The sequence below is a fragment of the Puma concolor genome, chromosome B1, assembly GCF_028749965.1.
Source record: "Puma concolor isolate L17-30 chromosome B1, mPumCon1.1.hap2, whole genome shotgun sequence".
Classification (NCBI taxonomy): Eukaryota; Metazoa; Chordata; class Mammalia; order Carnivora; family Felidae; genus Puma; species Puma concolor.
In genome coordinates, this window is record NC_141670.1 from 145,927,388 (window position 1) to 145,952,037 (window position 24,650).

Consider the following 24,650-nt stretch of genomic DNA (forward strand, 5'->3'; position numbering starts at 1 on the left):
TTTATCTATGTCCCTAATTTAATCTGTAGATTTGTGTTCCAAAGTATTTTCTCCCTATTGCATTTCAAACAGCCAAGGAATTGTTCTAAAACCAACTGCTGCTTGTTTGTGAAATTTGATGCATAAAAAAGTAAAACATTTCAGTGTAAGACTTGAACATGGTTAGAGATCTGTCCCATTTCTCTTAGCTAACTGGTGTACAATTAAAGAATATTAAATTATTTAAGTTAAATTCAGTGAAGGTGAGAACGATCTAAAGCAGACTACTTACTAAACATTTATATAAAGAAAAACCAAAACTTGAGTTTTCCAAAGGATTGCTACCTCATATTTCAGAAGGAAAGGAAAAGAGGGATGGGAAGATTGAGGTTATCTGAAGTTAGGGACAGACCCAAGTCAGAAATTGGAACAAATTTGTCAAGCTCTAGAAGAATATTAAAGGGAAAGTAATTATTTTAGTCACATTTACAAGTATACATTTCAAATGAAAAATGAGGTCCTAATGCATATGTAATTTTAGAACTTGAGACTTTTCTTTTGTTAAAAGGGATGGTTATAAATGAATTTTTCCTGATACTGTTTATGAAGATTCCTTCAGTCAGTCTTCACAAGTTTGTACTGGAGCAAAGTCATTATTTCAGTACTCTCAAGGAAGTAAGACTTAAGATTTTATGAATTTTACTTATAATGTAGTAACTTATCTAACTTTATAGCTGGGGAAAAACATTTTTTAGAAGGGATAAAAATATATGCCACACTGTATTGAAAACAACCACATTTCAGGCAAAAAATTATTTGGTCCAGAAGATTTATTGGAAGAAAATATGTGAACATTTTAGCCACACAAGATGCTTCATTTCAGTTATGATACGATGATATAGTCTGTGGCAAGTGAAAGAAAACTTAGTGGATGGATGTTCATATTTTTCTTTTAAATTAGGACAACTGACTCGTTATATTTTAACTAGAAGAATGAAGACCCTTTTTTTTTTTTTTTCTCTCTATTCTGTGTTCCATAAGACTTTCTATTATTTAGTAGTAGACCCTTGGCTAAGTTGATGCCAGAGTTCTAAATTATTTTAAAATTACTGGATAAATGAATAGTATTACATCATGAAAGAAATTTCCCTTTGTGATAAGATTTCAGTAGGTTCATACAGAGAGTAATTTTTTTAAATAATTTATGTCATTAAACCAAATAATTCCTAACAAAGTTTCTGGGTATTTTTGACAAATAGAGCCTAAAATCTTCAAATCTGTTTATGTATGTATACATATGTTTAATATGCTTCAGAATTAATAGGAAAGTTTAGCATTAGCAAATACCTGGCAAAATACTATAAATGTAGATTCAGAATTAAACGTTCACAGGAAGATTACTATGCTTCTATTGCCAAATTAATTGATCTCTTTGTCCTTGATCTCAGATTTTTTTTCCTTCTAATAGTTTTGATAAAGTTGGCTGCCTATTTCAAATGCTTTCACTTTTTTTTTTAAGTTTATTTTTGAGAGAGAGACAGCAAGAGGTGGTGGGGCCAAGAGAGAGGAAGACACAGAATCCGAAGTAGGCTCTAGGCTCTGAGCTGTCAGCACAAAGCCCAACATGAGGCTTGAACTCATGAACTGTGAGATCATGACCTGAGCTAAAGCCGGACGTTCAACCAGCTGAGCCATCTGGGCACCAAAAATGTTTTCACTTTTGTGACAATAATATTCCTTTAACTGCTTTTGTTTCCTGTGCTTTATCTTACCACCTCACAACCCCTCTGAATCCCTTGTGCACTTACTCTCTTTCTTGGAAAACTTCGGGTGGTTTCCCTTAGGCCAGGCACAACTTCAGCTTCGGTTGATTATCCATTTAGTAGCTACTATATAGTGAAATAAGAGGAGAGCTTTGGAGACAGCTGGGCTTTGGGAATTCCACTGTTGTTCTGTGCTGCTTCTGTAGGGTGGGTGATTCTGAGGATTCTCAGTGAGGTAATCTTTAAAGTATCTAAAACAGTGTAATGGGTCCTCTGCAAGTATTCGTTGTTACTTGTTTATTTTTGAGGGCACGGGAGGGGCAGAGAGAGCGAATCCCAAGTAGGCTCTGCACTGATGCAGGGCTTGGTCTCACAAAACATGATACTGTGACCTGAAGCCGAAATGAAGAGTTGGACACTTAACTGATTGAGCCACCCAGGTGCCCCGCAATTACTACTTTTGACTTCATTGCATTTCTGCGGTCAACCTATTCTGTGTTCCAAACACATTTTTTTTCTTTTTTTTTCTTTTTTTTTTTACGTCTTTCAGAGAGAGAGAGAGAGAGAGAGAGTGTAAGCTGGGGGAGGGGCAGAGAGAGAGGGAGACAGAATCTGAAGCAGGCTCCAGGCTGAGCTGTCAGCACAGAGCCGGATGCAGGGCTCAAACTCACATTTGAACCGTAAGATCATGACCTGAGCCAAAGTCAGACACTTCACCAACTGAGCCACCCAGGCACGCCCCCAGACACATTTTTTAAATCGTTTTTTGCTACGTACCTCATTGAAGTCCTAGGAAATTCAAAATTCCAAAATCCAAAACAATGTTTTCTCTAAATGATTGATGCATACCTGGCTCTCTAATAACAAACATCTCATTTTTTTGACCTGTTTATCATAGAAATATTTGAAGTCTCATCTGTTCTCAAAACTTTCCCTGTCTCCCTTCTATCAGTTTTTCAGGCTGTAAGAAGTGTGTGGGTGCATATTTAAGAAGGTGGCTGGCTGGGGGTGGGGGGGGGGGGGGGGGTGGACCATAAAGGTCCTTGGTTGGTCTTAATGCTAAGAGCAATGAGAAGTTGAAGATTTTAACAAGTAGGGGCAGATAATTTTATTTTGAAAGATCTCTAGCTACATAGGAAACAAACTGAAGGAGTTCTGTGGCAAATTGATTAAATCAGGTAATGGATACTGCCAGTATTTCAGTCAAAAGATATAATAGACTGGTAGTACTAGCTCATACTGAGGTGTACTCAAGTACTGTGTTAGAAATCTAAAGAATTTGAAAGACTTGGGGGGTAAAATGGCCAGGTTTTGGTGAGGGAAAGGGTAGTATCCAAGAAGAATTCTAAGTTTCTCACTTGCATAACTGGAGAAATAAAATGGTGTGTGGAACACGAGTGAAAAACAGGCTTTCTGGGTAAGGAGGCAGGAGTGCTAGTGAAACCTTGGATTTGGAAAGATCAGGCTATCTAGAATTGTGTAAAATTTTGGCTTGTGCCTTTTTATTTCAAAAGTTCTAAATGGCCAATTTTATGTATATTTACCGCAATATAAAAAAAATAAACGTGCACATTATACAAAATACATGTAATCCAAAGGAATGAACTCTCACAGTCTAATCCATAGATGGTCCTTGTAAATACTTTGACGTTTCCTTTATACTATTTTCCTTTATACTATCTATTATACCATTTTTTTTGTGTGCTTTGTTTGATGTTTACTTTTATCTTTGAGGGGTGCAGGGGAGAAAATCCCAAGCGGGTTCCACACTCGGCACGGAGCCTGACGGGCTCAATCTCATGACCATGATATCATGACCTGAACCGAAATCAAGAGTGGAACGCTTAACCGACTAAGCCACCCAGGTGCCCCATTATACTATTGTTTTAATGACAAACCATTTAACATTTGATGAAGTGTTGACTAAGCAGCTCTGTGTACCAGCCCCTGTTCTTTTTTTTTTTTTTAATTTTTTAAATTTTTTTTTTAATACTTGTCTTTGAGAGAGAGAGCATGAGAGGGGTCAGGGTCAGGAACCAGAGAATCTGAAACAGGCTCCAGGCTCTGACCTGTTAGCACAGAGCCCGATGCGGGGCTCAAACTCAAAAACCGCAAGATCGTGACCTGAGTCACCCAGGCACCCCCAGGCCCTCTTCTTGATGTTGAAGTTACATGAGTCAATAAGTCCATTGGTCTCCCTGAGCTTATTTACTTGATAACGGCGAAGACATAGTTGTAAATACTTGGCAAAGCATGAAGATAAGGTAATACATGAGCAAGTGGGTGTCAGCTTTAGGATGGTGTTCCTCAATCACCCATTCCAGCACTCCAGCCAGAGGATCAGCTAATGCAAAGCCTGTAAAATTGGAAAAGCATGGAAGGTAGAAAGTGCCTGGAGTAGGTGAAGTAGGGTCGAGAGGTGGCAGAATGGTAAGAGGTGGGGTAGGAGAGAGACGGACTAGATCACCTAAACCAGGGTGAGGAGTTTATTTGATTTTTTTTTTTTTAATTACTACAGCAAGCCATTAAGGAAAATTAAGTATGGGAGTGATAGAATAATGACAGGTGAAGAATTGGTGGAGGACAAGAATGGAAGAAGGAAAACTGATGTGCTGTTGTAGTTCAAGACTTCTATCTGAGGAGGGGAAATAGATTTAGCTTATTTTTTGGCAGCTGAATTTAGGTATTTTGATGAATTGAGAATGACTTGAGTTCTGGATAGCATGAAGATATTAATGAAAAACAAGACACTTAACGCTTTAAAATAGTGCAACTGGTAAAATATCTTTACACCCATTTTTATTTCTAAAATGAGTTTTCTGTAATATTTGAAGATATACTATGAACCACGTTTCTGATTTAATATTTAGGCAGGTTAAATGTCGTTAACTATTTTACAGCCGAGGAGACTGAAGCTCAGGATATTGCAGTCATGCTAGTATGAAATGATTTGAAACACTGCATTAGCCACAAGTGTCAATCTGCTTTAAAGGATAAGTTATTTAATTTTAGAAAATGGGTTTTTAAATACCAGAAATTTAAACTTTGAATGCAATGCATTTTTATCCTGGTTTTATTTTAGCAAATTGTAAAATCACAGCCTCCAGCATTAGTTGGATCCTAAAATTAAGGATCCCTTAATCAGGAACTCCATTCAGGAAGCACAGCAGTAAGTAATGAGGCAGAGTAGAAAATTGGAACAGAAGTCAAACATCTGCAGGGGCACCTCGCTGGTTCAGTCGGTAGAGCATGTGACTTGATCTCTGGATCTTGAGTTTGAGCCCCGTGTCAGGGGGTGGGCGTAGAGTTTACTTAATAAAAAGTCATTGGGAAGTCAAATTGTTGCTAAATACTATGAGTCTTTGAGCTGAGAAAAAGGAATACTTTTTGAGGGCCTATGATTTTACATATATTAAAAAAAATTTTTTTTAAGGTTTTTATTTATTTTTGAGACAGAGAGACAGAGCATGAACAGGGGAGGGGCAGAGAGAGAGGGAGACACAGAATCGGAAGCAGGCTCCAGGCTTTGAGCCATCAGCCCAGAGCCCGATGCGGGGCTCGAACTCACGGACTGTGAGATCGTGACCTGAGCTGAAGTCAGACGCTTAACCAACTGAGGCACCCAGGCACCCCATATATTTTAAAATCTGATAACCCTATGAAGTTTTTTTTTAATGTTTTTTTTTATTTAAAAAAAAAAAATTTAACATTTATTTATTTTTGAGACAGAGAGAGAGCATGAACGGGGGAGGGGCAGAGAGAGAGGGAGACACAGAATCGGAAGCAGGCTCCAGGCTCTGAGCCATCAGCCCAGAGGCCTGACGTGGGGCTCGAACTCACAGACCGCGAGTTCGTGACCTGAGCCGAAGTCGGACGCTTAACCGACTGAGCCACCTAGGTGCCCCTAAAAAGATGAACTATAAAGCTTGTAGAGGTAAAAAAAATTCTCACATACTGGTGATAAGGATAGCGACTTAGAGAACAGATGTGAGTGACATTTCAAAGCATGATGACTTAACAGAAATGACTTAGAGTGATGTTTCAAAGCAGTAACAAATGTGTGACAGAAGTGAGAAGGATTTACACAGAAGTCAGTGAATATCAGAATCTTAGTATGTGCCAGAAATCTTCCTAGGTGCTGGTTAGTAATCCAGCCGGGTACAGCCTACCCTCTGGAAACTTGTATTTTTTGAGGGAGGGCAGCAACAAACATAGAAATAAGTAATTTCAGGGGTGCCTAGGTGGCTCAGTCAGTTAAGTGTCTGACTTGACTTTGGCTCAGGTCATGATCTCGCAGTTTGTGAGTTGGAGCCCCACATTGGGCTCTGTGATGACAGCTCAGAGCCTGGAGCTTTCTTGCTTCAGATTCTATGTCTCCTTCTCTCTCTGCCCTTCCCCCTGCTTGTGCATTCGCGTGCGCTCTCTCTCAAAGATAAATAAACATTAGAAAGAAAGGAAAGAAAGAAAGAAGGAAGGAAGTAACTTCATTCCTGATAAGTTCTGGGCACAATACAACTCCTTTAGTCCCAGCAGTAATCCTACGAGAAGTACTGTTTATTTTACACAAGAGTTCATTCAGGCACTGGGGGTTAGCTATTTTTCCAAGATCACATGGCTAACAGAGGGTAGAACTAGTGGAGATATGTGTGCCATAGAGATACTATTAGCTATTTTTCCAAGATCACATGGCTAACAGAGGGTAGAACTAGTGGAGATACTATGTGCCATAGTGACAGGAGATGGGCTGTTCCTTAATCATTACTGAGGGTGGTGATGAAAGGCCTCTCTGAAGAGGTACATTTGAGGCCCCAAATGAAGGAAGACAACATTGGTAAGATCTGGTAGGAGACATTCCAAATAGAAGGAAGAACAGATGCACAGGCCCTGTGTTTGGAAGGAGCTTGGTGTGTTCAGGGGCAATAAGGCCAGTGTGTACATAACAGCAGATATCAAGAGATAAGAGTTAAATTGTGGGTGGCCTTTGTAGTTCGGATTTTACTCTTGTACTGGGATTGTAGGGACCTGAACAGGGAAGGATGTGATCTGAATTAGTGTGTAGCCTGTCAGGAAGGGATGTCAGGTGATGGTGATGGTGGTTTGATGAGGGCTGCAGTTGTGAAGATGGTGATAAATTATCAGCTAATAAGATGTATTGTGGAGATAGAACCTACAAGACTTAATTATGGATTGGATTCTGAATGTGAGGGAAAAATAATGTTCAAGGATGATCCCTGGGATTTTGGTGGAACTTGAGTGGAGAGAGGTATTCTATTGAGATATGGAAGGAACAGGAGTAGATTGTGGAGGGAAAAAATCAACAGTTCTCTCAGCCATGTTAGGTTTCCTATGTCAATTGGATATCCAGGAAGAAATGCCAGGTGGTTTGATTTTGGAATTCTGAGGAGAGCTCAGTGCTGTGAGTGGTCAATATAGGTCTTTGCAGGTATTGGATAAGATGAGATCATCTAGGAAGAGAGTGTACAAAAGAGGCTGAGGACTGAGCCCTCAGATACTCTCAACATTTAGGGTTCTAGTACAAGAGAAGCCTGCAAAGGAAACTGAGGGAGACAAAATATGGCAAGAACTGGTGTCATGGAAAGCTATGTTTCAAGAGTTTATCTCAGAAGGAAAGAATAGGCAGTTGTAGCAAATGCTGCTGACAGGTCAATAAAGGTAGTGAATTAATTAAACTGGTCTATCTGCTCTAATAAATAGACCCCCAAAATGTCTAATGGCACAAACACAATAGCTTTTTTGCCCCTCATATAAAAAATAGGAGAGGGGCGCCTGGGTGGCACAGTCGGTTGAGCGTCCGACTTCAGCCCGGGTCACGATCTCGCTGTCTGTGAGTTCGAGCCCCGCTCAGGCTCTGGGCTGATGGCTCAGAGCCTGGAGTCTGCTTCCGATTCTGTGTCTCCCTCTCTCTCTGCCCCTCCCCCGTTCATGCTCTGTCTCTCTCTGTCCCAAAAATAAATAAACGTTGAAAAAAAAAATAGGAGAGTGGTGGTGAAGAGGCCACTGGTCTGGCTCTCCACCACAGAGTCATTTAGGAACACAGGTGAATGAAGGCTCTACTAGCTTTAATGTGTGGCTTCAAGATCACACTGTAGTCATCTTTGTTATAGCCAGCTGAAAGAGAACAGGAATATGGAGGATCTTGAGTGGAGATTTTTATGGACCAAGACTGAATGGTAGATATCCCCTATTCCATTGGCTTGAATTAAGTCACATGACCCCAACCTCAATGGAGATGGCAGAAAATAAGTAAGCCATAATACATACAGGAAAAGGAACCAGCTTATTGTGAATAGTAATCTCTGCCACAGATGGCCTTGGCAGGATGTAGGCCATAGTGACTTTCAGGAAAACCTATTTCAGTGAAATGATAAGGATGAAAGCCCGAGAGACAACTAGAGGTAAGAAGTAAATAGATTGGAGCGCCTGAGTGGCTCAGTCGGTTAAGCGGCTGACTTCAGCTCAGGTCATGATCTCCCGGTCCGTGGGTTCGAGCCCCGCATCGGGCTCTGTGCTGACAGCTCAGAGCCTGGAGCCTGTTTCAGATTCTGTGTCTCCCTCTCCCTGACCCTCCCCCGTTCATGCTCTGTCTCTCTCTGTCTCAAAAATAAATAAACGTTAAAAAAAAAAAAAAAAAAAAAAAAGAAGCAAATAGACTCAGGGTGCCTGGGTGGCTCAGTTGGTTAAGAGTTGGACCCTCGATCTCAGGTCAGGTCTTTATCTCAGGCCCCAAGTGGGGCTCCACGCTGGGTGAGAAGCCCACTTAAAAATAAAAAAAAAAACAAGAAAGAGAGAAACAAATAGACTTTTTCTGTAGTTTTGCTATAAAGATTAAAGAGGGAGGAATGGGGTAGAGGCTAGAGGGAGATGGAACATCAAGGGAGAGTTTTTGTAAGAGGCATGTTGCCAATGCAAACAATGTATATTTTTCACATTGGAGGAATGAATTTCCAGGTTCACACTGCTGTAATATACATGTATGTTGAATTTGGCAAAGTAAGTGGTAATTGTACTTTAGGTTTTCAAACCTGATCATCATCTTAATCACTTTTATATGCAGTAATGGGGTCATTGAATCAACTACTAGGTTGAGAACAGAATTTTCTCTTCTATGGCAAGTGTCCTTCCATCAAAGAACCAGAACTTCAAAATAAGCCAGTCCATTTTCTTCATAGAATGGTGGGATGTATTCACAAGTGCACACTCTATAATAATACTGGAAATAAAGAGTGCTTTGTGTAGTCTGAGGTTTTATGGCCCTTCTGTTCACTTGGTGACTCATTCGAAGGGATGCCAAAAACTTATGATAAATCAGTATTTCATGGGACCTAAGTGAAAGGTATTTTGTTTTGGCAAGAAACTGACTAAAGCACATTGTTTTGGGATGTCAAGATATATAGAGAATGACTGTCACCAAGTGTCATTTAATAGGGATGATCACTAATGTGAGGAAGAGTTGGGCTACTGTAAGATAAAATACATAAATTTATAGAAAAAGATATCTTAGAAGGCCATGTATTTCTTGTCCTGTAGTCTATTTTTGTATTGAGATATAACTCACATACATAAAATCCATGCTTTTAAAGTGTACAGATCAATGGTTTTTAGTGTATTCACAAGGTTGTATATCCATGACCACTATATAATTCCACTATCTCATCACCCTAAAAAGAAACCCATACCCACTAGTAATCACTCCTCATTCCCATCCCCCCCCCCCCCCCCCCCCCCCGCGGTACCTGGTAACTACTAATCTACTTTCTGTTTCTATGGATTTGCCTATGCTGGACACTACATAAATGTAATCAACACATGGCTTTTCATGTCAGGCTTCTTTGACTTAGCATAATGTTTTCAAGATTTATCCAAGTTGTACCATGTGTCAGTACTTCATCCCTTTTATAGCTGAATAATATTCCATTGTGTGGATATACCATGGTTTATCCACTCATCAGTTGATGGACATTTGAGTTTCACTTTTTGGCTATTATGAATATCAATGCTGCTATAAACATTTGTGTAAAAGTTTTTGTGTGAACATATGTTTTCATTTTTCTTGGGTATATACCTAGGAATGGAATTGCTGGATCATATGGTCCTTAGTCTCTTTTAACCTTTGTTTCTTTGCTGTATCTCAAACTCTCCTCTCTCATTGACAATCTCATGCACTCCCACACTCTTTTCTTTAGTTCTTTTAGAATATTTTCACTTTCTTCGGTGATTAAAATGTCCTTCTCAAACTCTTCTAGTGTCTCACCTGAGTAGTTCATGTTATGATTTTTCATAAAAAGTTCATCATTTTTCATACTGTGACCTCATGGAATTGAACTCAATTCCAACGACATTTTTCATGAATCTTCAGCTACCCCAAGGAACAGCCAACATCCCACCCTTTAGAACTGATTGTCATCATCTTGTGCCATTTCCAAGGTCTTAAATTCACAAATTGCTTTAATAATCACTTTTTCTCCTGTTTTACTCCCATTACACTTCATGCCTATGTGACCGCCACTCTTAGGGTGCCTTTGTATTATCAGTTTATTAGCTAAATTCTGTCATAATATGTCTCCCTATCTAGCTGGGACCCATGGCAAGCCATTTCAGTGGTTCTTTCTCCATCGTACTTGATTTTTAAAAAAACAAACAACATTTTTAAGTAAGCTTTGCACTCAGCATGGGACTTGAACTCATGACCCAAGATCAAGAGTCACATTCTCTTCTGACTGAGCCAGCCAGGCTCCCCTCCATCATACTTGATTTTTTAACTCCTTTGTTTATTCTCCCTGCACTACCACTTCTCTAAGAGTTAGCTTGTATGCCAACTATTTTCTTAATTCTTGCCCCTGGATGCAAAATCCTATAAAAGAGTCAGTTTCACCGTAAACTGGGTCACCTGGGCACATTTTAGTATTTCGTATTCTTGTCCTATCAAAATGACTTTTTTGTAACTACCTATTTCAAGGTATTTCTGCTCTCAGATCCTTGAGCCTCAATCATTATCTTTTTCAGCAAAAATGTTCTTTTACTAAGAAGATCTAGGCCAGCTAATGTATCTGTCCTACAATTTTCTCAGTTTTTTTTTTTTCTCTAAGTCTCTTCAAGGTTAAGACCTTTTCATACTTTATTACCTTCTCTTCACACCTGTTCTTGGCTTTTCATTATTCCTTTTCTTGCCTCTTTAAAGCTTCTCTCCATTCTTTTTCCCTACACACATTTCCTAATAAAAAAGAAAAATAAGCAATAACCCAACCCTGCTTGTACATAATGCTACCTGCAGATGGCTTTATCCAAAATGTAGAGTTGTTGAATACTGTATGTGTCCTTCACAGTTAGCTTTCAAACTCCGTTCTTTTTGAAACTGTTTTCTCAAGCATTCTCTATTCACCAAATCTAGTATTTTTAGTCTTTTATCCTTTTGGTCCCCTTGGGGATATAAATGTGTTATTTTTAAGCTTCAGGACCTCTTGCCTAGAGGGGCCTTTATATGTTTATGTTGTTGAATATATTTGTAAAGTTGGAAAAGTAAAATATTTTTGTATTCTTGTTCTCAAGCTTCAGTCCCAACAAACTTCGATTTGCCACTTTATGCAAGGGGGTCTGCCCTTTATATAACAGAAGTTCGTGAGATTCTGTTATAGCCTATAGAGGTAACAAAATTGGTACATGACTCCCCCCCCCCCACTTGGTCACAACCAAGGATAGAGCTAATTGCTACATTAGGACATCTTGGATTGACCTAAGAATTGTATTCTTTCCATACCCAGGTCCTAGGTCTGCTCCTCATTATTACAGGTTCAAGAAGTAGATTTTAAGCAGCTTGCCCAAGGTGATCAAGCACTGGCAGATTAATTCATGCTACCCAAACTCACAAAAGATGATTCATAAATCAGAATATTTATTTCTTAGTATACAAGAAGGGATTCATACCTCAATATTGACTATGGGTATAAATACCTGCTATTCCAGGACACTCTCTTCACTGGATCAAGGTGTTCTAGAGAACAAAGACGATTATAAAATGTTTAGTTCTGATGATTTAACATGAAAGTAACTGTGTGCTTAAGGCCTCTTCACTGCAGGGGTATGGCCTAAACCCCAGATTACTTGAAGGTGAGGAATGCCCTGTTTCTTATGTGACTTAAGCCTGTGGGTAATTCTGACTTACCAATTTTGCCTGGTCATGGATCTAGCCTCAAGGCACGGCCTGTGCCTGAAACATCTCACCCCCAACTGCCCTCTATTTGGCTGCCACACGCCAGTATTGTACATCTCTTCTAGTTCCCCGACCGCCCGAGCCGTTTTCCTCTTCTTTCATTCATGTCCCTTCTCCCTTTTCCATTATCTCCAAAGTATATCCCCTTTCAGTGCCCAGGGTGTCCTTCCCAAGGTCCCTCCTAACGTCAGTTGTGCTGTCACCTTGCCTCACCTACTAATCATCACCTCCTAGGCTGTCACCCTCACCCCCTACCTGGCCCCCCTGGTCCCACTGCCCCGACCGGAAAGGAAGCATCGAACCGCGGTCAGGCCTGAACCTTCCCCGGTGAGGGCGCCAGGGGCCCGTGGCCCGCTCACCGCCCCAGCGGCGAAGCTGTGCCTGTCTCCGCCTTCCGTTTTCTACATAACCACCACCCATTCTATCCTCTCCGTGAGCACCGGGATCGCAGAAAGGTGCACCCTCTCTATTTGAGAATTGAAGCATGTGTGGATGCTGGCGTCTGCGCTTAAGTGAACTGAACCTGGGCCGAGCCCCAGGTGAAGGGGCTAGTGGTGGGCCCTAAGCCAATCGTAGCTCATGACGACAGGGCCCAGCCAATCAGAACACGGGAGGCTTGGCGCACTCCGGGCGGGGCCGGGCGGGGGAGAACCCGCCCCCTTGCAGCTCTGCGGCCAACGCCTTTGCCCAGGGCTTGCTGGAGCCACGCAGGTTCACAGACTCCAGGGACTGGGCACCTTCCGAGCTGGCAGACGGTGCATCCAGCTAATTTCTTACAAGTCTGGCCTTAACAGGCGTATTGGTGCCTGCCGTGGACGCATTCCGACCTGGGCCGTATCTCTTTCTGGAGGCTGAGCCTATGGTTGGGGCAGAGTGAGGTCGTTGCCTTGACGACGACAGCATGCGGCCCGTGGTCCTCCTGAGTGTGAGCCTGTGGCAGGCTGAGGCCAATCTGCCTCCCTGCCTGATTCACCTAGGACCCGTGACTGTGTCCACAGAAGAAATCATAACAGCTCCGGACTTGCTGGTTTGCTAGTCAGCATCTTTCAGACCTGCGAGCGAGATGCATTTCACCTCAAATTTGTTTCCAGGTTGAAAACCTTTGGGTCTTTCCATGCGAAAGGATTTTAAAGAAACAGTAAGTATAGTACTTTTAAAAGCTTCTATTATCACATTCTTTGATCTGTGATAGATTTCAATCTGGTTGTCTTTAACAAAATAATTCGCACTATTTTTATTATCTAAATTGTTGAGATTCAAACCATACGCTTACATGGCACTTATCCAGAAATACCGCATTGCCAATTGGCCAGGCATCCTTTTAGTTTGTATCACCCTTACACACAGGCATAGAAGGCATGAAAAGCTATAGTTTATGAGTAACTGTTTCAGGAAACAGGCTTTTTAAGCTGTGATACTTTTAAGGTATTTGGAGGCAGTGCTGCTTGAAAAGCAGGTGTGTTCAATGTGCTGTGACTAAATGTGTGGTTGGTTTCCAGAATAAACTTGGAGTAGTCAACTCGCTTAATGTTAGCTTGTGATATGCTTCAGGAGATCTCAGACATGCCTAAGGTAATTTTAATTTTGTTCACTTTGCATTTTCAAATATTGAGGGCACCAATTGCAAAATGTTTAAAAAGATCCAGGTTATAGAGTCCAACTATTTTCGTCCTTGGCTTGATAAACCTAAAGTCTAGTCCTTAATAAAGCATGCTGTCTTAATGGAAGGAAAAAAAAATTCAGGCAAGGAGAGAGAGAATTACACTGACAATTTTTTTCCAAACACACGTTTTATTTAAAAATATATTCAAAATAGTTAATAGATGTTAAATGGAAGTTAATACGTCAAATATGTGAAAAGTTAGCATTGGGGACACTGCTCTCTAAACAGGTTATAGAATCTACTATCAAAGCTAGTAGTAAAATAGTGAAATAATTGGAGTTGGTGTTGACTGGAATTTATTTTCATCTTTTTCCCCAGCAGATCAATCTTCTGGTTTTCCATGAAAACCTTTTTATATCTATATCTATATCTATATCTATATCTATATCTATATCTATATCTATTTATATCTACGCTTTTTATATCTATCTATCTATAATAACCCTAAATTATTAAGGTAAACTGCTGAAAATATATACATTGGATTATCACAGTTTGCTAGAACAAAGAGGGTGTTTCTTTTGTTTTTTGTTATCAGTGTACTGATAGGGAAGCAAATAAAACATCACAATTCACACTCTGGGTAAATTAGTTTTAGATGGCCATGAGGACACAATTAATGAAATAAGTGAGAGTTTTTTTTTTCTTTCCACATTTTATAAATGAGTATTTTTGTATTATTAAGTTAAAAAAATTCAGTTATGAATCATCACTTGAATATATAGTTACTGAAAGATTATTTTTTCTTCTAAAACTTTTAGAACCGTATTGGGATTAAGAACAATACTTTTTTATTCTTTGCTTCTGGAATTTAATTTCAAAATCAGATTTAAAAAATAAATTTAACTTTATATTTGTTTTCTTAGCTTGTATATTTCATGGCAATCAAACCTTGTAAATTAAAATCTGAGTTTGAACTGAAAAGTTTTTTTCTATACCAAAATATGTAGTGGAATGATTGCTGATCCTTCATCAATCATTAATAGGATTGCTATTAACCAGAAAATGTCATATAATGATATGTAAAAGAATTCTAAACATAAAATTCAAATGATCATACTTATAGTGAGTAATCATTAAAAGTATTTTTGAGATATTGTATGTGGTACTACCAAAATTTAATTTTTAAACAATCTGCTTATGTACTGTGATGCCATTGTTGTTATTTTGTAAGTTCAATATGGGACTTTAATTACTACGGTAAGAAAAGTTAAAAAAAAAAAGTTTATCAAAGTTCCTTAGTGTTAATTTGGTAAGTGGTCATTTTGTGAATAAATATTTTTCCCAATTGAGTAGAAAATACATAAAGATTTTCAACTTCACTTTTTTAAGCCTAATGTAAAAAAAATAAATTTGATCTTCACTACAAGCAAACTCATTGCAGTGCCTGGCTTGTTCAGTTGGTAGGTCATGTGACTCTTGATCTCAGAGTTGTGAGTTCAAACCCCACATTGGGCATGGAGATTACATAGTAAATAAAATCTTAAAAAAAAAAAACAAAACCAAACTCACTTGTACTTTTTCACCTCTGAGTGAAAAGGAATTGTGTTTCTAAAGTAAGCTATAATTGTTTTTAATGATGGTTCAAGTATTGCTTTATCTGAATTAAAAATATATTGAATTTCATTAACATGGCATCTAATAATTTAAATTTAATGGCTTCAATTCCATTTGCTTTGTCTATTATGAAATGTATGTTAATACTCTGAAAACAGCTTAGATGTGGAAACAGTAAGAAATTGTGAGACAGCACAGGACAGCCATTGACACAGTGACTCCTCTAATATGGAAAACAAGTGGGGAAGAATTAATTTCCTGGGAAGGTGGAAGAAATTAATATACTCAACATTATTAACTCCATGTTTTGGTTTCCATAGCAGGAAGAATTCCTATTGGTTTTGAATTAATAATGGAAAAATATGAGAATCTAGGATTGGTTGGAGAAGGGAGCTATGGAATGGTGATGAAGTGTCGGAATAAAGATACTGGAAGAATTGTGGCCATAAAGAAGTTCTTAGAAAGTGATGATGACAAAATGGTTAAAAAAATTGCTATGCGAGAAATCAAGTTACTTAAGGTGAGTAAATATCTGTATTGAGTTAAAAAAAAAAAGTCTCTTGATCAAGGTTATATTTTTACAAAAAAAATACAGTTTTTATATTCATTTCCATACTAAACTTTAAGATATAAGTTTCTTCTTTTTTGGCAATAAACAAATGAAATTGTTATTTATGCATATTCATTTATCCCATGAATATAAATATGATTTTTAAAGTATTTGCTGCTTCTTTCTGTATCTATCTATCTATCTATCTATCTATCATCTGTGTTTGGGGTCCTAAGACCACTCCAGGTTCCATGATTCAACTGGAGGACTCAGAGCACTAAGTAGATAGCAGCTGATGGCTATCTCATGGCTCTGATTTATTACAGTGAAAAGATATAAAGGAAAATCAGCAAAGGAAAAGGCACATGCACATGGGTGAATTCCAGAGGAAACTTGTCAGAGGTTTCCAAAAATCCTCTTTCAGTGGAGTCACACAGGATGTACTTACTTTTTCCAAAAATGAGCTTTGGCAACGCATGTAAAATACCATCTACCAAGAAGATTCAGTAGACTCTGTGTCTAGGGTTTTTACTGGGGGATGTTTATATAGGCACCCTCTGCCTGGCCCATATTAATATCAATGGCTGACAAGAGCTGTCCCAGGTGGAGGGAACAGAAACAGCAAAGGTGATGGGACATGTCCTAGGAGGTACAACAGTTTGGTCGATACTATAACATGAAGTTCAAGGCCAGGTAAGACATCTCAGAAGGGAGGGGATGGGGGTAAATGGCATTAAAAATTTTTTTTTCTCCAGGTTTTCCCACTATACATAAATCCTAGAAAAAATAATTTGTGCAAACACTTTCATCACATACAGAGAGAGAGAGAGAGAGACAGTGTGAGTGGGGGGAGGGGCAGAGAGAGAGGGAGACACAGAACCTGTAGCAGGCTCCAGGCTCTGAGCACAGAGACTGACGGTGGGTCTCGAACTCAGGAGCCATGAGATCATGACCTGAGCCGAAGTTGAATGCTTAACCAACTGGGCCACCCAGGCATCTCATCTTAATTCTTGTTTAGATGTGTATTTTGTAAACATCATATGGTCACATTTTTTTTTTTTATCCTGCTTGACAACCCTGCCTTTTAATTGGAATATTTAGTCTATTTACATGTAATGTAATTTCTGATATATTTCAGTATAAATTTACCATCTTAATGTGTGCCATTTATCTTATTGGTTTTACATTTCTTTTTATTTTCTTTCTTTAGATTAATTACATTCATCATTTCTTTATTTCCCTGTAATAGTTTTGAAAATTGTATCTTGTTTCTCACTTTTTAGTGGTTATCTTAGATATTTGTTGAAGTCTAACATTATCTAATACTTGTATTCTTCTTCCAGGTAATACAAATCCTTACAATACTTATATCTGGTTATTCCCTTCCATCTTGCATGCTAATATTGTCATATATTAACTCTCACATATTTTTAAACGTCACAAGACATAATTATTGTTTAGTGTTCATTTAGGTTTATGTTTACCTATAACTTTCTTTGTTCTTCCTTTTCTTCTGTATCCCTGGCCATTTATCTCGGATCTCTTCTCTTCTTGTAGTATATTATTTAGGATTTCCTCTTGTGAGGATCTACTGTGGACAAAACATTTCAATTTTAGTTTGCATGCCAGTGTCTTTTTTGCTGTCATCCCTGAAAGATATTTTTGCTGTGTATGGAATTTTAGGTTGGCAAGTGTTTTCTTTCAATATAATGAAGATAACACTGTTTTGTCCTCTGGGTTCTATTATGGCTCCTGAGAAGTCAGCTGTCAGTCCAACTGCTGCCCAACTGCTGCTCTTTTATAAGGTTTTTTGTTTTGTTTTGTTTTTAGATTTTATTTTTAAGTAATCCCTATACTCAACATGGGGTTTGAATTCACAACCCTGAGATCAAGAGTCACACACTCCTCCAAGTGAGCCAACCAGGTGCCCCTATAAGTTTGGTTTTTTATGTCTAGATCTTTTTCATTTCAGCCTTTTATAACATAAAGTGGACATAAAATATAGAAAAGTGTATATCTCACAGGAATCATCTCTATTTTTTTAAAATTGAACAACTCCATATTACCACCACGTAAATAAAGAAAGAGAACATTAAAATCACTCCATAAGCCCCCCTATATCTTCTCCCAACACTACTGCCTTCTTGCTCTATCCAGATCACAAGTATCCTGATTTCAATTAGCATAAGTTAGTTTTGTTTTCTGGCTACTTAAAAATTTTCCTTTGATCTTGTTTTTCTGAAATTTCACCATATTGTATGTAGTTTGGGTATCTTTTTTCTTTCTTTCTTTCTTTTTTAGTTTGGATATCTTTTAATTTATTTTGCTTCATTGGGGATTGGAGTCTTTATGAATCTATGATATGATTTCTTTCATTAATTCCAGAAAATTCTCACTTATTATTCCAACTCATTCCCTTTATCCTCTGTTTTTGGGACTTCAGTTAACATAAATCTTCTCACTGAATTACCTGTTTTTTTTTTTTTTTCTTCATCTGTCTTTCTATGCACTGTTCTGTATAGATCATTCTGGTTCATCGTTTGATTCACTAATTTTCTCCTCAGTATGATTAATCTCCATCACTGAGCCATTTATTTGGGATATTATATTTTAAGTGACTTTTTATTTTGAAATTTAGCCAATATGTAGATATACACAAAAATATAATTATAGCTCAATGAATTGTTAGGAAGCAGACATTCAGAACCACTACCAGGTCAAGAAATAAAACACTGCCAACAACTCTTTTCTTTTACTATCCTGGTCACTAGCCCCTCCCTCTCCTTTAAGGTAAACACTATCCTGATGTGCATGTTCATCACTGCCATGATTTTTTCCCCTACATTTACCAAATATGCATTCCTAACCACTATAGTTTAATGTTAATTATTATTCTCTTAAAAAGCTCTCTTTTCACTCTCTTAATGTTATTTTTACTCAATAGTAGTTGTTAATTTCAATGTAGTCAAATTTCTAATATTTTCCTTTATGGTTTTAATATTTTCCTTATGGTTCCTTTAATATTTTCCTTTCCTTTATCTTCTTAAGAAGTCTTTTACTACTTAGAGATTAGGGTAGCCTTCTATACTATCATCAAGAAACTTAATAGCTTTGGTTTTCATATTTATATTTCAGTACACTTAGAATTGATCTTAACTATGGTGTATGGCACAGTCAAGTCTTATTTTGCCTTATGGATGTCCAGTTATCCCAGAAATATTTACTGAAAATATCAACTTTTCTCCACTCTCTGAATTCCTCATTTGCTATATGTCCTTATATGTAGGAATGGCTTTTCTACTCTTTATTCTGTTCCATTGGTCTATATGTCTAAGTTTGTGCCAGTATCTCATAGTCATATTCACTGTAGTGAATCACTAGAGATATATGTGATATTCCTGATATGTGTTTTTAATTCTCCCTATATTTAAATCCCTCCCCAAATTGTTCAGTCAGTATTTATTAGGATATACCTAATATTTACCCTTCCCATTACTCATCAACCATTCTTACATTTCTGAGCTCCTATCTAGGGTCATTTTCCTTGTATTTAAAACATTCTTTAATGGGAAGCCTGGGTGACTCAGTCGGTTAAGTGTCCGACTTTGGCTTAGGTCATGATTTCGCGGTTCACGGGGCTGAGTCCTGTGTGGGGCTCTGTGCTGATGGCTCACAGCCTGGAGGCTGCTTTGGATTCTGTGTCTCCCTTTCTCTTTGCCCCTCCCCCACTCACACGCACATGCTCTCTCTCAATAATAAATAAACATTAAAAGAGTTTTAAAAAACTACATTATTTTCTTTAAAGCTGATCCACTGGTAAGAAACAGTGACCATTTTTGTTCGTCTGAAAAAAAAATCTTTATGTTACTTTTTGTTGAAAAGATTATTTCCACAGGATATAGAGTTCTAAGTTGGCAGTTCATTATATTCAGTGTGTTCAAGATACCATTCCAATTGTTTCTCTGGTTCTCACTGCTTTTGAATCATCGGATGTTTCTTAGTATGTCCTTTTTTCTTTTGGATGCATTAAGGTTTTCTCTTTGACTTTGATTTTCAGCAATTTTACAATAATATGTCTTGATGTGGGTTTCTTTTTATTTATTTGTTTTGACTTTATACCTCTTGCATCTGTAAAATAATGTCATTTGTCACTTTTAGAAAATTCTTAGCTATTATTGCTTCATGTATTGCTACTATCTTATTCTCTCTCTTCTCCATTTAAGAATTCAGTTTATATATTAGGCCTCGCCCATGTCTCTTATACTCTTTCTGTGTTTTTCATCCTTTCATTTTTCCCTACTTCATTCTAGATATTTTCTTCTGACCTATCCTCCAATTCAGTAATTCAGTTTCAACTATTTTCAATCTACTTTTATACTTAAGCATTAATTTTTTAAAAAATCTTTATCTGTTTATTTTGAGAGTGGGGAGGGGCAGAGAGAAAGAATCCCAAGCAGGCTTCCTGATGTCAGTGCAGAGCCCTATGTGGGGCTCCATCTCATGACCACAGGATCATGACCTCAGCTGAAATCAAGAGTTGGGTGCTCAACCAACTCAGACACTCCTGATTTCTTAATTAGAGATATATTTTTCAATTAGAATATTTCTATTGGATTTTTAAAATAGTTTCCAATTTGCTGCCCAAATTCTTTATTGTGCTTTCATGACTGTTTAAATTACAGTCTTCTGAAATCTGTATCTAATACCTATTATCTGGATTTCCCATATGTTTATTTCTATTGATTGCTTTTTTTTCTCTTGATCTTTTTATTTTTGATATGCCTCTATTAATTTTTAAAAATTGTATACATAGTTTGAGTCTCTGGATGATATTATCTTTTCCCTGAGAGGAGTTACACTTGGTTCTGTGAGGCTCTTGAGGGCACTCTTGAGGGTACTCCAGGAAACCTAACATTTCTGCCATCATCTCAATCCAATCTGAGAAAGTTACATAATTTGAATTTGAGTTGTAGTTCCTGAGAGACCTGATTTATTATTCACCCTTATCATAGTTTGTGGACTTTTTGGGCCAACCCAAAGTGAGAGGATTTCATCAGGGCCATCCCCCTTCTTTCCATCTTGCTGGCCCCTGGACACCAATCACTATTACCTTAGATCACAAGACTGTCAAAAGTGCCACTCAGACTCTTAATTTTCTCTCTGAAATGATATGTTTCCAGGGTCTAAAACAAAACAAACAAACAAAAAACAACTCTAATTGCTTGACTCACTTCCCTGGGTCTCTGTCTTCAAGATACTAGTTTAGATATTCTTTATTATCTCATCTCTCTTGTCCCTTAAAATAGTGGTTTTATATATTTTTTTCAGCTTTTCTACTTGTTCTAAATGACCTAGTCTACTGTTATTGCAAACAGAAATTACTATATTTTTCTGTTCTAAAATTTGTATTTGGTTCTAAATCTGCTATATCACTTTTTATGATTTCAGTTTTGTTGTTGTTTTTTAAGTAAGCTCTACACTCAACCCAGAGATCAAACATGCTTTGCCCACTGAGCCAGCCAGGTGTCCTGGTTTGTTTGTTTGTTTGTTTGTTTGTTTGTTTGTTTGTTTGTTTTTAAGCTTTGCTTTTTTGTTTTAATTTTAACTAATTAATTAATTAACTTACTTACTTAAACTCTACCCTCAGTGTGGTGCTCTAACTCATGACCCAGAGATCAAGAGCCACATATTCTACCAACTAAGCCAGCCAGGCACCCCAAGTTTCCTCAATTTTTTGAGGTTGACTTTTTTCTTTTTTTAATTTCTTTTTTTCATGTTTATTTATTTTTGAGAGAGAGAGAGAGAGAGAGAGAGATAGAGAGAGAGAGAAAACGAGCATGGGAAGGCAGAAAGAGAGCGCGCGCGCGCGCGCGCGCGCGCAAGAGACAGAATCGAAAGCAGGCTCCAGGCTCCAAGCGGTCAGCACAGGCGGGTCTCAAACCCATGAACTGTGAGATCATGACCTAAGCTGAAGTCAGACTCATGAGCCAAAGTCTGGCACTTAACCGACTGAGCCACCCAGGCGCCCTGACTTTTTTTTTTTTCTTTTAAAGCATAGTAGCCTGTATCTGATAATTCCAATATCTGAACTTACTCTGCTTCTGCTTTGGTCTTCTTTATGTTCTGATGGTTTTTACTTGTGCTCTCATATTTCTTTGTATGCCTGGTTGTCTTTGATTTTTATGCTGGACATTACATTTTAAACATTATTTTTTTGGAATAATTTGAGGCTAAAGTGAAGACATTTTGTTCCTGGGAAGATTTTAATTTTCTTCTTCCATATCCACGGACACTGTGCCGGTAATCAATTTACCGCCTTTCAGTTTCAAGTCAGTCCTTTTGGCTCCACCTCATGGAAGTAGAGCTGGAATCTATAAACATTTCTCTTTCGCCAGCTAGTTTGATATTAAGCTTTGACAATAGAGGGCATGGAAGGACACTATAGTCCTTAAGAAGAGGCTTCCCTTCCTGGTTCTGGCCTGCTTTTTTTGGGGGGGGGGGGGCACTGGGATGAGATCACTCTATGGGAGGTTTTGAGGCTCACATCAGTATCTTTCACAACCAGTTTTGCCTGCCTGCAATTTCTGGCAAGTTTCTCTATCACCTGGCTGGCTGCCCACCCTTCCATCACCTCTGGCTTGTGTCCTGTAGCAATTTTTTTCACCACTGGCAGTCTGTGGCAGTCATGCTCTCTCTAATGAAGTCTGAATCTCAGCCTTGGTTGTGGCTGGAGGCTCTTCTAATGTATTGGTTACTTTCTATGCACTTTCCCTCAGCCCTGAAAGTAGTAGCTAGTCTGTATTTGCTATTTTGAAATATACCTTAGAGTCTTTTTATCCCTGTTAATAATTAACTACCTTTACTAGTTAGTAATTACTTACATTAAAATTTTCCCTGGTCTGGTATACACACACTGCCAGCTCAGGACCACCTTAATAAGTTCAAGGTTTTTGCTTTTATAGTGTCTTACTTTCTTGCGTTTTTCATTACCTTTTTGTACTGGATATTGTTTTTGGATATTTCTTTTTGGAAATAATTTGAGGCTAAGAGAGGATATTCATTTACTTCTGCCAGGTGCCTGGGGATGCTCCCAGTCCAATACATTAATCTAAATTCAAGGTTTGAGGTTTCTTAAACTGTTATAGATGATGTGAAGTCTAGTGGGGACTGGTTCATTTCTGTCCATTTTTACTGGGACAGCGTAGTTCTTAGGGTGTCAGCTTAAACTGGGCCTCAGAGACCCCACCTCTGAAATGCATTTGGACTTTGACTTTTCCTTCCTTTTCAGCCCCCAAAAGGCCACAAATATCCAAGCTCAGGTCTACCTCTGTTACTTGATGGCAAAACCAGCTTTGATTTGAGTACTGAAATTAACTCTGAGTTCTCCTGTTCTTGATTTTGGCCCAGTAATTCCTCACTATCTTCTTGGGTCTTTTATATGTTTAAGATTTAAAAATATTTTGTCCAACTTTTTAGGAATGCTCAATAGGAGAGTTGGTCTGAATTACCTAGTCTGCCCCTATCAAATGGGGTAGTCATCAGCTTTTAAAAATAAAAGCACAGGGGCACTTGGGTGGTTGTCAGTTAAGCGTCTGACTTCAGCTCAGGACATGATCTCATGGTTCATGAGTTCAAGCCCCACATCAGGCTCTGTGCTGACAGCTCAGCGCCTGGAGCCTGCTTTGGATTCTGTGTCTCCCTCTCTGTCTGCCTCTCCCCCACTCATTCCCCCCCCCCACTCATGCTCTGTTTCTCTCTCTAAAAAATAAATAAACGTTAAAAAAAAAAGGATTCTTTCTTCCTCTCCCTCTGCCCCTCCCCTGCTAATGTGCTCTCTTTCTCTCTCTCTAAAAAAAAAAAAAAAAAAAAAAAAAAAACACAGAGAAAGAGAAAGGTGGAACTGATAATCTATGTTTTTATTTTAGATGTGTGTTGTTTAATCTCCACATCTTTTGGGATTTTCCAGTTATCTTTTTTTTAAATTAATTTATAGTTTAATTCCACTGTGGTACAAGAGTAGACATTGTGTGATATCTATTATTTTAAATTTGTTAGGGTATGTTTTGTGGCCTACAGTACGGTCTGTCATGGTGAATGTTCCATATGAACTTGAGAAAAATGTGAATTCTGTTGTTGGATAGTCTGTAGATATCAGTTATATCTGTTGATTGATGGTATTGTTGAGTTCAACTGTGTGTGTGTCCTTACTGATTTTCTGCCTGCTGGATCTATCTGTTTCTGAGTGGAATGGTTGACATTTCCAATTATGATAGTGGATTTGTTTATTTCTCCCTGAACTTCTATCAACTTTTACCTCCTATAGTTTGAAGCTCTGTTGTTAGGCACATACAAGTTAAGAACTGTTATGTTTCCTTGGAGGATTGACCCCCCTTTCAGTATATAATGCCCTCCTTTATCCTTGATAATTTTTCTTTATAGTTTGGTCTATCTTAAATTAATAATAGGTACTCATGCTTCCATTTGATCAGTGTGGTATATTTTTCCATCTACTTACTTTTATTTTTTAATTAATTCTAAAAAAAGATTTAAAAAAAAATTTTTTTTTCAACGTTTATTTATTTATTTTTGGGACAGAGAGAGACAGAGCATGAACGGGGGAGGGGCAGAGAGAGAGGGAGACACAGAATCGGAAACAGGCTCCAGGCTCTGAGCCATCAGCCCAGAGCCTGACGCGGGGCTCGAACTCACGGACCGCGAGATCGTGACCTGGCTGAAGTCGGACGCTTAACCGACTGCGCCACCCAGGCGCCCCTAAAAAAAGATTTTTAAAAGTAATCTGTACACCCAACGTGGGGCTCAAATTCACAACCCTGAGATCAAGTGTCACACCCTCTACTGACTGAGCCAACCAGGTGGCCCTCCATCCATTTACTTTTAATTAATATGTAT

The 24,650-nt window shown here is 38.3% G+C and overlaps 1 protein-coding gene across 2 annotated transcripts in view; it reads left to right on the forward strand.

Annotated features, from left to right (window-relative positions):
• The first annotated feature begins 12,627 nt into the window (after positions 1-12,627).
• The window catches only part of CDKL2 (cyclin dependent kinase like 2), a 51,850-nt gene continuing 39,827 nt past the window's right edge, over positions 12,628-24,650 (forward strand). Inside the window, exons 1-2 of one of the 2 annotated variants that reach the window (XM_025921672.2) lie at positions 12,628-13,108; positions 15,511-15,710. In XM_025921672.2, coding sequence (XP_025777457.1) covers positions 15,543-15,710 — 168 coding nt within the window. In that variant the 5' untranslated portion in view covers positions 12,628-13,108; positions 15,511-15,542. Of the gene's footprint in view, positions 13,109-13,480; positions 13,543-15,510; positions 15,711-24,650 lie in introns of those variants that run through there. The other variant, XM_086704836.1, reaches the window with a different exon arrangement.